The 14,168-nt window shown below is 38.3% G+C and overlaps 1 protein-coding gene across 1 annotated transcript; it reads right to left on the minus strand.

Moving 5' to 3' along the window:
* Window positions 1-953: 953 nt before the first annotated feature.
* Window positions 954-8,879, minus strand: LOC147867690 (kinesin-like protein KIN-14R). The gene is made up of 18 exons (XM_087315480.1): window positions 8,698-8,879; window positions 8,303-8,580; window positions 7,118-7,639; window positions 6,129-6,424; window positions 5,883-6,048; window positions 5,635-5,783; window positions 5,373-5,532; window positions 5,131-5,240; window positions 4,861-4,960; window positions 4,628-4,714; window positions 4,306-4,479; window positions 3,799-4,084; window positions 3,445-3,606; window positions 2,827-3,042; window positions 2,702-2,739; window positions 2,461-2,624; window positions 1,276-2,356; window positions 954-1,226 (listed from the first exon to the last, which is right to left on the minus strand). The coding sequence occupies exons 3-17, from the start codon at window positions 7,593-7,595 to the stop codon at window positions 1,292-1,294; spliced, it is 3,651 nt and encodes a 1,216-aa protein (XP_087171606.1). The 5' UTR covers window positions 7,596-7,639; window positions 8,303-8,580; window positions 8,698-8,879; the 3' UTR covers window positions 954-1,226; window positions 1,276-1,291.
* Between the last annotated feature and the right edge of the window lie 5,289 nt (window positions 8,880-14,168).

Raw genomic sequence — 14,168 nt, forward strand, 5'->3', positions numbered from 1 at the left:
AAGTGGGGATTTTAGGGGTCTTACTTTCCATGAGCAGCCTTTACATTGAGCATCACCAGCACCAGCTTCATCCACAATCCCCTCTTCAGTCTCAGCATCTTGGAGGTGTCCTCCCCTCTTTCCAAGGTAGAAATAGTCTCAAATTTTGTTCTTCCTCTCAAAGCTGGAATTGTATCAAATATGACTTTTAAGTCATAATTCCTTCCTAAGAAAGAAATTGTGTCAATTTCCACATCGCGATCCTACTCGCCTCCTAACCAAGAAATTGTGCAACAGAAAGCTTTCGGAAACAAGGGTTGAGCGGCTGCCCTTTTGTAGCAACCCCAACAAGGGTCAAAGACATAGATATATTGTTGGAGATAGTGATAAAATTGATAGTATAAGCTCAAACATTAGTACTTCTGTTCTTTACCTATTTTCTTGATGGTAGCATGTCAATTATTGTAGCAAGAATCACATCACAATGTTCTATTGTGCAATTGTTAATACCATAATAAATTTTTAAGTTCAAATTTTTTGGACCCTATCCTTACAAGTTACAATCGTTTGTTCCAACTATGGGGGTTCCAAACAAAACAGTTAAAGCTCAAAGGTCTGTATTTGTCCTAGTACCATAGCCATCAGTGGAGGAACTTTTAACTTCATACCCTTGAGTTGCAAAAACATTTTATCACTGACGATAATCGAAACTGAGGTATTATATTACTTTATAGCCGGTATTATTTCTAAATAGTCTACCTCTGAATGATACTCGTTAGAAATAAATTCCCTCATGCATGCAAACCTATGATTGAAATAGTTCACATAGATACCATGGGAGCAAATATAAGATATTGCAATAAGATTAGAACCCAGAACTCTTTCTTACCTATCAATGAATTACATATACCAATGAATGAGCTAATTCCATTAGATACCATGAGAGGAAATAACGTTAATCACAGTCAATGGTATATATAAATGACCTAATATAAAGTAGATATTGATGTGGTAACAATCATTACATTTCTGTAATGTCTTGCCATAGCTGAGTAAGCTATGCCATATGGCATGGTCATACATAAACTTCTACTAAAATAAAATGTACAGAAGAAGTTCCTAAAGTATTTGGCACACTGTTTGCCCAAGGGAAAACCTCTTTGTTATACATGATTCAAGCTTTTAATGCACACCAAAGTTCTTCACACACCCTCCCCTATTTTTGACAATTCTAGCAACTGAGCTTTCTTATATATGCAACTGATATTTAATCTAGTCAAATATACGCAATTGGACTTTTTTGTCATCCATCTTATCGATTCCAAATCTTCTCATTGTTGTGCATGTTTGATGAAGCCTTATTGCTGACCAATACTCTTCGAGCACCCCCTGGAAGTGTTAAGGGCATGGCGGTAGGAAAATTATTGCTATTCCATGGCTGATGGTTAATGACTGGTTGTTGAGAGGTAGGTGGTGGCTTACCCCAAATAGAAGCAACACTGACTCTTCTCATTTTATTCGATACTTTTCTCTCTCCTTCATCCTCTGTTTTTTTAGACACATTCACTCTCTTGGCAGTTGGTGGCTGGACACCATCTTTATCGCCTTGTGCCTTCATATAGCCAGGCTGAAACTGCGGTAACCTGAAGTGTACTTTGCGAGGTATGCTTCTCCTAAGCACAGTGGATGGAGCTATGGCTGCCCCCTTCTTCCAACCAGAAGGCTTCGGTGAACTTACAATACATGTCTCAAGGTTAGGAACCTGATTTTCATCTGCAAATGTATCTTGAACACTTTCAGTTGATGATTGGACAATCGAATAGGATGTTACTGGAGGTAGAGCATTGGCCATAGACATAGAAGGTCTTCTTCTAGGCAACACACATAAGGAAACTCTTCCAGGTTTCCTTGGGAGTGCTGAAGATGAGGACGATGGCACATTGTGCTTATATAACGATATGGTTGCTTTCATTCTTTCCATAGACGCAGAATCTGTATCACTTCCATTCTCATTGTTTTTGTTAGCCAAGGCTTTGTCCATAGAGCTGCTCCCTATACCATCTATAGCCTTAACATTATCTTCTATGCCTCTGTTTTTAATCAAGTTTAAACCCAAGGGTACAGGCTGAAGAATTTTTCTATCTACAGAAGGATCTATCACTGGAATAGTAGAAACTTTGGTTCTGAGTTCCTCACGAAGCTTTTCTATCAAAAACTGCTGCTTCATTATCACTCCCTCATGATCCTTTACTTTGTCAGCAAGTGACCGTGAGGCTTGATCCTTCATTTTCATAGTTTCCTCGAGCTTTTTCACGTTATCCTCTTGTTTGCGTAGACTCTCATCTTTCATTTTTCCTTCTTGCTTAAATTTCTCAACCTGGAAAAACAAAAAGTTAGATATGCAGGACTATGAACTTGGTCTTCAAATACATGATTCAGCTGGAAAAATCTTTTCTTCTTATTTCAAGATTCTTTGAATACCATTTGCTTGTACTTCACAATGTCTGTTGAGTCAGCTTGTTTCCGAGCTGGTCCAAGCTCAACACCCCTAACTCTACTTGCAAAATTCAAAGAACAAAGTGTTTCTCCAGCATCAAGCTCACAGGGACTTATTTGAACAAACATTAATGTCTTTGATTCACCGCCTGCATATTCACGAATATTGCAGTAATCATTATAACTCAATCATATCACATATTTACCAATAAGATGTACCACGTACCTAATGAATCTTGCAGGAGATGAGTAAGCTTTGAGTTCCTGCAGTTGATTTAGTAATGATTGTTGATTCAGTAAACAAGATGGATAATACTTTCTTTTTGAAGATAAAACAGAACTTCGACATACCTGTAAGGAACATGATTGCTTTTGGTTGACAATGCATGTATCACATCACCAAGTGCTGATAACGATTTGTTTATGCTCTGAGCTTCCTTGAGCCTCTCACCTTGGACATCGGACTTGGCCACTCTCTCACTTCCTGCTAAATCAACAAGCCAAAGCTTGCTTCTTGTGGTCTCTCCAGTAATGAGGCTTTCTCCTTTCACCATAACGCAAAGCATGCTGAATGGAAAACATGGAAATACACAAAAATAAAGCATTTGAATCATTTTAACATTCACCAAGCTGAATCCTTTGATCTTTCCAAATCATTTTAAATTTCATGGATGAAATACTATCAAGGTGAATCATGATAACTATATTCATGATCATTTACACATTTTGTTAACTTTTGAGGACAAGAGTCATGTTACTTTCATGAATCTAAATTGTTTTTGACAATATTCGTGAATCTGAATTATTTTAACTTTTGTAAACCTTAACCATTTTAATATTAATAAAACTGAATTGCTTCAACTTTACACGGGGTTGAATCCTATTCACTTTATGAAGCTGAATATTCCGCTTTAGTGAATCTGAATTATAATTCTGGAATAAGCATTGAAGGGCAAGTCGTTTTCTTACCAATGAGATCGGCTGCTGTGCTCGTTACAGTTAGTGGAGCTAACAACTCTGGCACTGCTACCTGTCTGAAGTACATCCCACACTTCATCCATGCTTTGTACCATGGCTTCAGTAAGGCCAGGCACATGATGAACACCATCTGCAACTTGCTTGATCTCAAGTCTAACATATACAATAGTACTTGTTTCAGTTCTTAGCCCAAGAGAAAAATTAAAGATGGAAATGTAAAACCGCTGGATATTAGGGTAAATTTGGCAAATAGTTGACAGTGTGCTTGCAAGTATGTATCATTTGTGTTGTGCAATACAATGTTTTATACAAAAATATCCATAAAATACAATAAAAAATGCATACTTTTTTGCAGAATTCCCTAACGGTAGAGGAGATGCGAGTAAGTCTCGAATCTGTTCATTGTAAACCTCAACGACGCTAACGGATATGGTATATTCATATTGCCCTTTTCTTTGTGATGCCAAATGAAAAAGCTCTTCTAAAGTGCGGTAATTCACTCCTCTGTCACTTTCAGTACCTTCCATCGTAAAGGTCTTTCCTGTCCCAGTTTGGCCATAAGCAAAAATGCAAACATTGTATCCGTCCAATACTGAGACCACCACAGGTGCAGTGTCGAGAAAGACATCAGCTAAAAAGAAAAAAGAAGACAATCAGTCTATAAAAGTTGAGCATTGGGATGAATCCAAATAGTGATGAAACAGATTTACAGACCAATTGGCCTATATTCTTATGTTTTGAAACATTTAAATATGTCCTTCATTTAGACATGATGTATTTGATTAGACTGGTTATTAGTAGGGGTAAAGACACGATCAAATCTAAATTGCTTCCAATGATATATTTACTTACACTGGTTATTAGAAGGGGTAAAGACACGATCAAATCTAAATTGCTTCCTTGATCCATTAGTTCGGATTACAAGATCATTATTGCGAGCTGGATCAAACTCAACAACAGCAGAAGCACCTGCATTCACTTCTCCTGGACTAAGAGGGCGACATCGGCAGAATACTCGAATGTTACCTGTATATAACCAAAGAATTCCGAACTATTAAGTTTCTATCACATATTCTAATACACATTAAAACAACATTAAGAAAATTAAAGAAATAGTACCACTGCACATTGTCAAAATAGTAGTACTAGATCTTTTATTTTTGACAATAGATACCTTTTAGCTCTAAGACCTGATTATAATATAACCTTAGATCCTGTCCTTGTTTGACAAATGATTTCTTTAGTTCCTCATGTTCATCAACTGCAACATAAGTACGACTATCAGGAAAGCTATTACATGAACGAAAATATTTCGAACATAAATAAATGAACAATGCTATCATAATAATATAAATATTTTAAATATGCATACTTCATTTATGAAGAAAGTAAAGTGAAAATGCATACCTAATTCTCTAACTTTTTGACTCATGTCTTGGACTGCCGGGAACGAATTCACCCATTCATGACTTTCTTTTGCAAGAATAGTATAGTCTTGTTTGAGAAGCTGCACCATTAAATCGAATTTAGGAAAATGCTCATCTTTCGAAATAAATGGATCTGATATTTCCATGCTTTCATATGTATCAGACTTCAGAAACCCCATTGGAAACTTCTTCATAACTTCCCAAACGTAAAAAACACCATGAAATTGACTTACAAGGAATCAGAAAATACCTCATATTTGGAATTAATATCAAGTAAAGCTGTCAGCCATCTTTGTTTTTCACTTTCAGCCTTATCTTGTACTTCTTTAAGATCAATGAGTTGCTTCTCTACAGCCTGGGCTGTCAAGGATAAGAAACATTCGTAAATTGAATTAAGATCAAAATGTTAATATAATTATTTAAAGAATCCATTGGAAAATCTTAGGTTCAAGAATACACACTACATTGTGATAAAGAGAGAAGGGTTGATACCAAGGGAGTCTACATGGAACGATCTGCAATCAAGCTCATTCTGAAGTTTCTCATTTTGACGATTTGCATCTTGCACTGACATCCATGCCTCATGTACTTCATTTTTTAATGTTTGAATCTTCAACTCATATTCTTTTATATGTCTCTGTTTTCTTCTTCTCTGGTAAATAAACAATGAGATTTTTACATATAGTACATATTAGAGAAAGGGAAACCAGAGAATAAAAAAGAAAAAACTGAATGAATTTTCTAAGATGAAAACCTTCTTGATTTTTGAGTCACTGCTTTGAACATGAAGTTGAGGGCATTCTTTTGCCTTGTTTGACTTAGTATTCTCCATTGGACTTTCTGAAATATCTTGGCCATGTACTTGCATATCCAAATTCAACTCAGCAGCGTGTTCTATTAAGACTATAACCACATTATATCATAGTAAATAAAACCTTGTAAACAATCGTTTGATAAACTCCTAAATCAATCACATAACAATTTGTAGAATGTCATCATTACCTTGGGTGCTAGACCTTCGAACACAAATGCCACTTATTATTGGGCTTCCGACAATACCCCAAAGGGAAATTACTAATCCCTTATCTTTTACATTTGCCTTTACATTTTCCACAACTAGTGGAGTGTTGGACCCCACTCTCGAGTACACATCAAGCTTAGAAACCACCTGTTCCATCATGACTAACCATTGAATAATCTAAACAGTTACAAAATTTTGCACCAAAAATTCGAATAGTCAAAGCTTACTTTTTCATTTTGCACCAACACATCAAATGTACGAAGACCAGGTGGGCCATTAGTGAAGATTATCTCCGCAAAGTGAAGATCAACAAGATAATTTCCAGAAGGAATGTTCTGAATAGTATATGAGCAATTCCCATATCTAGCAGTCTGATAGAGGCAAGAATCTTGGGTGTTTGCAATGTTCTCTCCAGTGCATAGGACATCCCCTCCATCAAAATAACAATCTTCAGAGAAGTCAACTCCAAAAGATGTATTTTTTATTAACGGACCACCAGCATTAATACATAACACAATGTTTTCTGCGCCACAAATGTTAAAGAAGTCAATTAAGTTTTAAGTTGTTTTATGCAAACCCTTTCAGCATTTACTACATGTATATATTTTGATTTGCTATAATCTTAAATTGATTTTTTGACAATTCATTATGTTGCATGAAACAGCAATGACATCGAATTGAATTTAAGAGGTAGAATTTGATACGCCTAACCCTGCTATTTAGTATTCTCACAACGTTCATTTCATGCATATCTCTTGATGTAGCACACTCATTTGTCATGTTTTATGCAAATGCAATGCTGTACAATTGAATCCAGTAGCTATTGTTTTCTCAACATTTACGATATACATAAAGCTTGACATTCTATAAGTATGCACAAACAATTTAATTCTGATTCCCATCCTTCTCAGCATCTACCTCATGCAGCGAGTTTCACTTCACATATATATTAATAATGATCAGTGTTGTAGAATCTAATCCTCAACATGCTATGTGTATCCTACTCATAAAATTTACAAAAGAAGTCTGACTATATATCTTAAAATTCAAAAAGTCATTGCTGTTAAGAGGCAGCACTGGAAGAACCAACTCAGCAAAGTCTATAAAGAGGAAATTTGTCATTCATTTTCCATCTTTGATGGTTTGTTCTTTCAATGCTGTCACATAATGGAGTGTTTCAACGTCAGCAACACATATACATACAGACAAATATTACCTGGTGAACTGTCTTCAATCTCTCTTCCAGTAATCAAAGATGCACACTTTAGTGGGTTGCGACTATTGCATTCATCTGTATCATATTCACTCAACGTGCTGCCACTATAGCCTGTGGAAATGGAGACATCTTCAGAGGCAGAGCTCCCATCAGGTGATTTACTCTGATTAGGCGACCCATTTGCACACTCATGCGGAACTCGCAATGGAGTTTTCATTGATTCATCCTCATCCACAATATGGCATACCTCACGTGTGTTACTAGTATATCTTTCACAATAGGGTCGTCCTTGATGTGAGATCTCTTTGGGTAAGTCCTTATTCTCTACATTGATCTGAGCATCGGTTAAAGCATTTGTGTCTCGATTGGCATACAACTGATTAACTTCAAAGTTGCACAGCTCGTCCATACTTGATCTATGCTTTATATTGAAGTCGAGTGATGAGTGTTTCCCACCTGTAGAACTAACAGCATCCATGGTGTGAACAATTCTTGATGAAGTCTGGACTCTCAGAATCTCTTCTGTACATAGAGATTTTTTAAATAAGCAGATTATTTCAGAAGAACATAACAAAGTGAAGACGTTTCAATGCCATGGACATTTTTTCTCCTCAATTAACCACATCAATGAACGCAGTGGATTTTCTCATTTCCTTAACCTTGTTGACATCCTTTCTTCAATGCAGTGGATTTTATCACATCCAACCATTAACTCTAAACATTAATGGATAATGGTGCTTATCAATTAATTACATCAATGGATTCCTTTACTCAAAACCCTAAACTTTGATCCGCCCTTGGGCCTCTTTTCTTTTATATTTGACCAGGAAACATTTAGGATTCAAAGAAGCTGTATAGTTTTTGTATAAATTCACACTTCTTCTCTCTTCTGAACCTCACCCCAGTGGAATTTATCGAGAGAAAGTACAAGGAACGGAACAAACTCTACGGTTTGAGATATGTGAAGCTCATCGTCTGATTTTCATCATCAAACTATTCTATTCCCTGCTTTACTCAAGACCTAATGAGCGTGTTTGCATTCGTTTTAAGTTTTCTTTTCATCATGGGGGAAAGGTGAAGCACGTATGGAAAACATTTATCTTTACGGTTTAGGATTTAGGTAACTTGATGTTCTAATTGAATTTAAAAACAATGTATCAAGAATGAAAGTAGACAGATGTGTACCTGAAGATCAGACGAAGATTTGCTTTGAAGAATAGAAAGCGTCCTGAGAAAATACCTACAGAAGCAGGAAAACGGAAAAGATATGAAATTGTCTACAATGTTGTATATTCTTCTGCTCTGGCTTCAGAGAAAGATCGTAGGATATTCTGCAGATCTGAATTTTCGAAATGTAAAAACCGTCTCTACGATTGCAGATACGGGGAATTAGGATTTCCTTCAAGAGAAGAATCGCAGGGCTTTCTTACGAGAACAGCCTTTTTAAGATGCAGACCATCTCCCTAGGAAACTCCGCAGCATCGGGATAGTGATTCAAGCGAAAGGTCATGAGTTCTACTTTACAACAGATGTGAGATCTAAAGTTGAACAAGCTGGACAATAGGGTTTCAGAGGTTCACAAAACTCAGGTCTGGTTTGATTTGCTAAGCTTCTATATGATTAAATGGAGAGGGTTTGCAGGGCTTCTGGACAGAAGAAGGATATATGTGAGGGTTTTCAGAGGGAGGATGGATCAATGGAAGTGGCGGGGCTTCGTTCACAGAAGCTCGTTAGGGTTAGGGTTAGGGTTAGGGAAGACAGGAAAGAAAGAAAGCAGAAAATATGTTTGAACTGCTAACGGATTCATTCATTCCTTCATTCCTGCAGTGTTCGTTCGTTTGAATCTGGCCGTCGGATCGCTCGCCGCGTTTCAATCTCCACCGTCGGATGCTGGGAACGGCTCTCTCTTTCTTTGGTTTTCTAATGAAATGCAGCAGCCGTTTCACACCTGCCCGCCCACCCAATTAACGGATTCATTCATTCCTTCATTCCTGCAGCGTTCGTTCGTTCGAACCTGGCCGTCGGATCGCTCGCTGATTCTGAATCTCCACCGTCGGATGCTGGGAGCGGCTCTCTCTTTCTTTGGTTTTCAAATGAAAGGAAGCAGCCGTTTCACACCTGCCCGCCCACCCAACCAAAACCCAATCACAAAAACCCCATCCTCTTTTGAGTGAGAGTGTATCAGTATCTCTTCTTCAGTCCCGTGGAGCTCGGAATCGGCAATGGTTTGGTTTCCACGGTTTGGCCTTGTCCAAACCAAACCGGTTTGTTTCCAAACTTGAACTGAACCGGTTCTTAAACCGGTTTGGCCCAAATCGGTTATGTTCAGCTTGAGCCATCGCAAACCAAGCTCAAACCAGTTAAGGAAGCTCAAACATAACCCAAACCTCCGAACTGTTTAAAAACAGTTAATGGCTTAGTTCAAGCTTGAGCTAAGTCGTTGTTGATTCCTAGGGGAGGTGCTAATCCACAACTCTCCCCCCCCCCCCCCCCACTAGATTAGGTCAACCGCCAACGGTAGATTCCTAGATCCACCTAAACAACACAACAATCGGCCATGAGTCGGGTCACAAGATCCACCTAATAGCGCAACTACCACCAGTCTGGTTGCAAGATCCATCGACGTCATGTCACACTTGACACATGAGAGAAACAGGGCACTTCTAGATTTTTGGTAAGCCTACGGGTAGAAAGAGAGTTAGATCGAAATGATAGTCACTATGCTAACCATTTGAACTCGGCAAATGCCTTTGTCGTTATCACATCTACACATAGTAAGATGAGCATGTATGCTAGCTACAACATTAAACCATGACCAATTAGAAATATGATTTGTGGAATAAGCGATAGAAGTTTGGGAGGTTGAGTTCTTTATTGGAACAAGGTCAAAAATAGTTATTTATTTATTTATTTATTTAGAAAACATATCCTTCCATTAGTTTAAAAAACTATATCAGCTACAAAATACAAAATAATGGAAAGGAGATGATTATCCTTCCCCAACCCATCTTGTGTAAGACAATAGCTAGCCATGAATCCTTCTTTTGATAGACTTGATTGAACACTTCCTCAATAGTTGAAACATACCATGAAGTTGCATATGTTCAAACCAAATCAATCTTCCTCATCATTCATATTCAACATATCTAGATACCACATGTGGGTCATCCATCACAGGCATCCAATATACCCCCACATTTACAATGACCAAGCATCCTCTATTTTCCATATTCAATGTAAAACTCAATCAAAGCATTATGGTATAGAGGTCATTTTGTATGCCTCGATCCATGATTCCAACATGTATGAACATATCGTCATGTAAAGCCATGTGATCAACACCCACCTTAAGGGATCTCAGCCCTTCGACCAGTTTATATGCATCTGATAACCTTCCACATGTTTTCTTCCAAATGCATACATAAGAGCATCCCCCTCCACCTATTTCAATGACTCCATCCATCTCATAAGAAGAAATGGGATTCTGCATACATATCATTTAGCATTTTAGTGATTACAAAATCATGTTCCAAACCTTGTTTTCAAATTTCACTTCTTATCCTTTTCCTACTGTGCGAAGGGCAAAATTCCATATAAAGCCATGATGCCATAATTTCTTTTGATATCACCAAACCATAAAATAAATCTTGAATGAGATTGCACAAAATCTCAATTATTTCTTTCTTTTCAACAACTCATAGACTGCCATTGACATACATAATTCCTAAGACAGTACCAACAACGATTAATATATCCCCATGTCTCATATAGGTGGAGGAAATACCTAGAGAGGTGGTTGATACCTCCAACGTATACAACAATTAACCATGTAAAATACATTCATCCTTTCCCATGTCTTCTTAAAACCCTCTTTCTTTCGAATGACTACATCTGAATCACCCTTGATAGCGTCATACTCTCCTTTTAGTGTATGCACCAAGGTCAATCAAATCTCCTTGACTACATCCACAACATTCCATTGAATTTGCTGAAATATCCTTCGACATCTACTAGTCCACAAAACCCACAATGTTATGGAACTAATAGTCTCCCAAACTGATGAGAAATAATCGTCACTTTCGATCTTCACCTCTCGGCCACAACCAAGGAAACACACGAATCGTTGTTGCAGAAAATGGGAAATGCAGAAGTAAATAGATGGACACACGATTTAACGTGGAAAACCCTGTACGGGAAAAACCACGGGAGTACAAGACTCCGAACCAAAACTATGCACAGAGAAGTATACAATGGCGAGCTGCAAGGCGACGACCTTGAGCTCGCTGTCCTCGCCACAGGCGGCGGAAATACACAGAGGCGTCGACCTCTTCCTCTCTCACACTCTATCTCTCTCACGGTTGCTCCCTCTTCACTCCTCTTGAGTGGAAAAACAGAAAAATGAGTAGCAACTTCAAAACTGTTTGCCCTAAGTCATATTTATACACATATGACTTTGGGGCTATTTACAACTATAGCCTCAAGGGCCCTTGGCAAACATATTCACAAATATGTCCCCGCATCCAGATCTCGCTCCGGGTACATTCGTCATCCGGCTCCGAAGCCGGGGTCTTCATCATCCGGTTCCGAAACCGAAACCGGGCTTGTCGGCATTCATCTCCGACATCCGACCATCCCATCCGAAGGGACCGTAATCCCAACACAAACCTTCCCATTTTGTACTGAATCACTATGCGTACACGACAACACTTCCTCAACATATCAACCTCTTGTATGTAATGCAAAGGTAACCTTTTCTTGCTCATAATCTTCTACCTTACCCTTAACAACAACCCACATCACTGCTCCCCATTTATATACTCCAGATCCATATACCTCATGCAATAAACGTAATATCCTTTTCCAAACCAATTTAGTTGCCATACATGACCAGAATAAGTGATGAATAGACTCCATCCACAAAAATCACACATCTTATTTGCATCTTTACAATGCATCCAAACCCTAACAGGAACCACATAATGAACAATCGGCCATCTAAATAAAATAATCTTCTTTGGAATTTGCCTAGCCCATAGACATTTCCAAAATGTTGTCATATGCGTAGAATCAACATTATAACTCAACCATGTTGTAGTTGTTGTCGGCCAATGAGGTATCCTACGTCGTAACATCTGTCTTCCCAATCGAACTGAATATTGAAAGAACGGCTTCGGCCTAACATCCTCCCCAAAATATGATGTAGGTAACCACTTCCATTCCCCTGGATCCCATTCCAATGCACATAATGGTTTTTTGCCCACTACCATAGATCCCACCATGGATGAAGAACATTAGGATGAAGGTCTAGGATCCAAATCTTATCTACCTTGGCTAGAATTCTAATGGGTTTTACTATAGCCTCAGCGAGACATTCATCTTCTAGGGGGATCAACACTAATCGTCCATCTTTGTAAAACATCATAACTCAAGAAAGAATCCTTATCTCTAAGGCCATAGACTCCAAGTAAATTTTGAAAATTTGAAAATAATCCCACCCACTTATGACAATTAGAATGTATGTTATCCATCAAGGGTAGTTGCAATTTCCTTAACTCATCAACTATCATCTTTCCTCCTCTTAATCCTCTATATTCTTGTTGCATAATATCAGTAGGATTGTGAACAAAGTGTTGCCACTTACTAAAAGATGAATCCACTTGAGCCCAATTGAATCTCACTCTCCTCCCAAACATAGATCCTTCATCACCTAGAAATAAAGGATTCCAAACCAAGGGTTGATCTAACCATTCATCCATCAAAGTGGGCCAGGCTTGTTGCAATTTATCTTTTAGTGACCACCAGGCTCACTTTATTGCAACAAAGAACCTATCATTCTAAAATATTCTATTACGCAACAAGAATATAGTGAACAAGGTCAAAAATAGTTATTACTTGTGAAATAAGATATATAATCAAGGAACACAATTGGTGAAAGATAAAATCCTCCAAAGCTTATTCCTATTGTCATGTCATGATTCAAACTCTTGACCTACTGTATTTAATCAATATGTTTTAACCAATACACCCAATACATAATCATGTTACCTTACTAGATTATTGTAGATTATCTATTCTAAATGTTGCCCCATGCAAAGACTCATTTTCATGCACAAGCTTCTAGAATGTTTTAGCTTCTGGAGCTTTCTGGAAGCTTCTAAAATCCTACATGTAGAATAGATCATCTACAATAATCTAGTAAGGTAACATGATTATGTATTGGATGTATTGGTTAAAACATATCGATTAAATATAGTAGGTCAAGAGTTTGAATCATGACATGACTGTTGTCATGTCCATGACATTATTCCCCTACTAAGGCCGCCTTCGAAGATGCCTCCCCGGTTTTTGTGGATATTGGTGATGAAATGCATGAACAATATCCGGTGCATTCTCTAAGTGTTGGGTTGGTTCCCAAGTTGCATCTGAAATGGGATACACTTTCCATAGGACTAAGTATTGAATTTGTCGTCGATGCCAATGAGAGTCTAGAATCTTGTCCACCTCATACTCCTCACCTGTGGAAAGCTCAATTGGAGGTGGAGGTGGAGAGTGTCTTCCAAGAATAGTAGATGGATGATAAGGTTCGAGAAGAGAGGCATGGAAGACATTATGAATCCGGAAATGTGGAGGAAGTTCCAGCCGGAAAGTGACGGGATTGAGACACTCAATGATGCGGAAAGGCCCCAATTTCTTGTAATCCAACTTTCCACAAGGTCGAGTAGTATCGACATGGCAACGTAAGAGCCAAACATGATCACCAACTGCAAAGGCGGGTGTAGCGGAATGATGTCGATCAACTTGTGCATTAAACTGGTCCCTTGCAAGGATGAGTTCGAGGGAGAGGTCTTGATGAGTGTCGACTAAAATACGAGCATGTCCTTCTGCTGACGGGTTGACAAAGTTGCCAGGGATGGAAATACTGAAACGGGGATGGAAACCATAGTTGGCGAAAAATGGGGTGACCCTAGTTGAACCATGTCGCGCATTATTATATGTGAACTCTGCCAAGGGTAGGAGGTCAACCCAATCATTTTGTTGGTAGCTAAGCGAA

The sequence above is a fragment of the Azolla caroliniana genome, unplaced genomic scaffold (assembly GCF_043228905.1).
Source record: "Azolla caroliniana isolate FFs.n. ecotype wild unplaced genomic scaffold, voAzoCaro1.0.p SCAF_2, whole genome shotgun sequence".
Classification (NCBI taxonomy): Eukaryota; Viridiplantae; Streptophyta; class Polypodiopsida; order Salviniales; family Salviniaceae; genus Azolla; species Azolla caroliniana.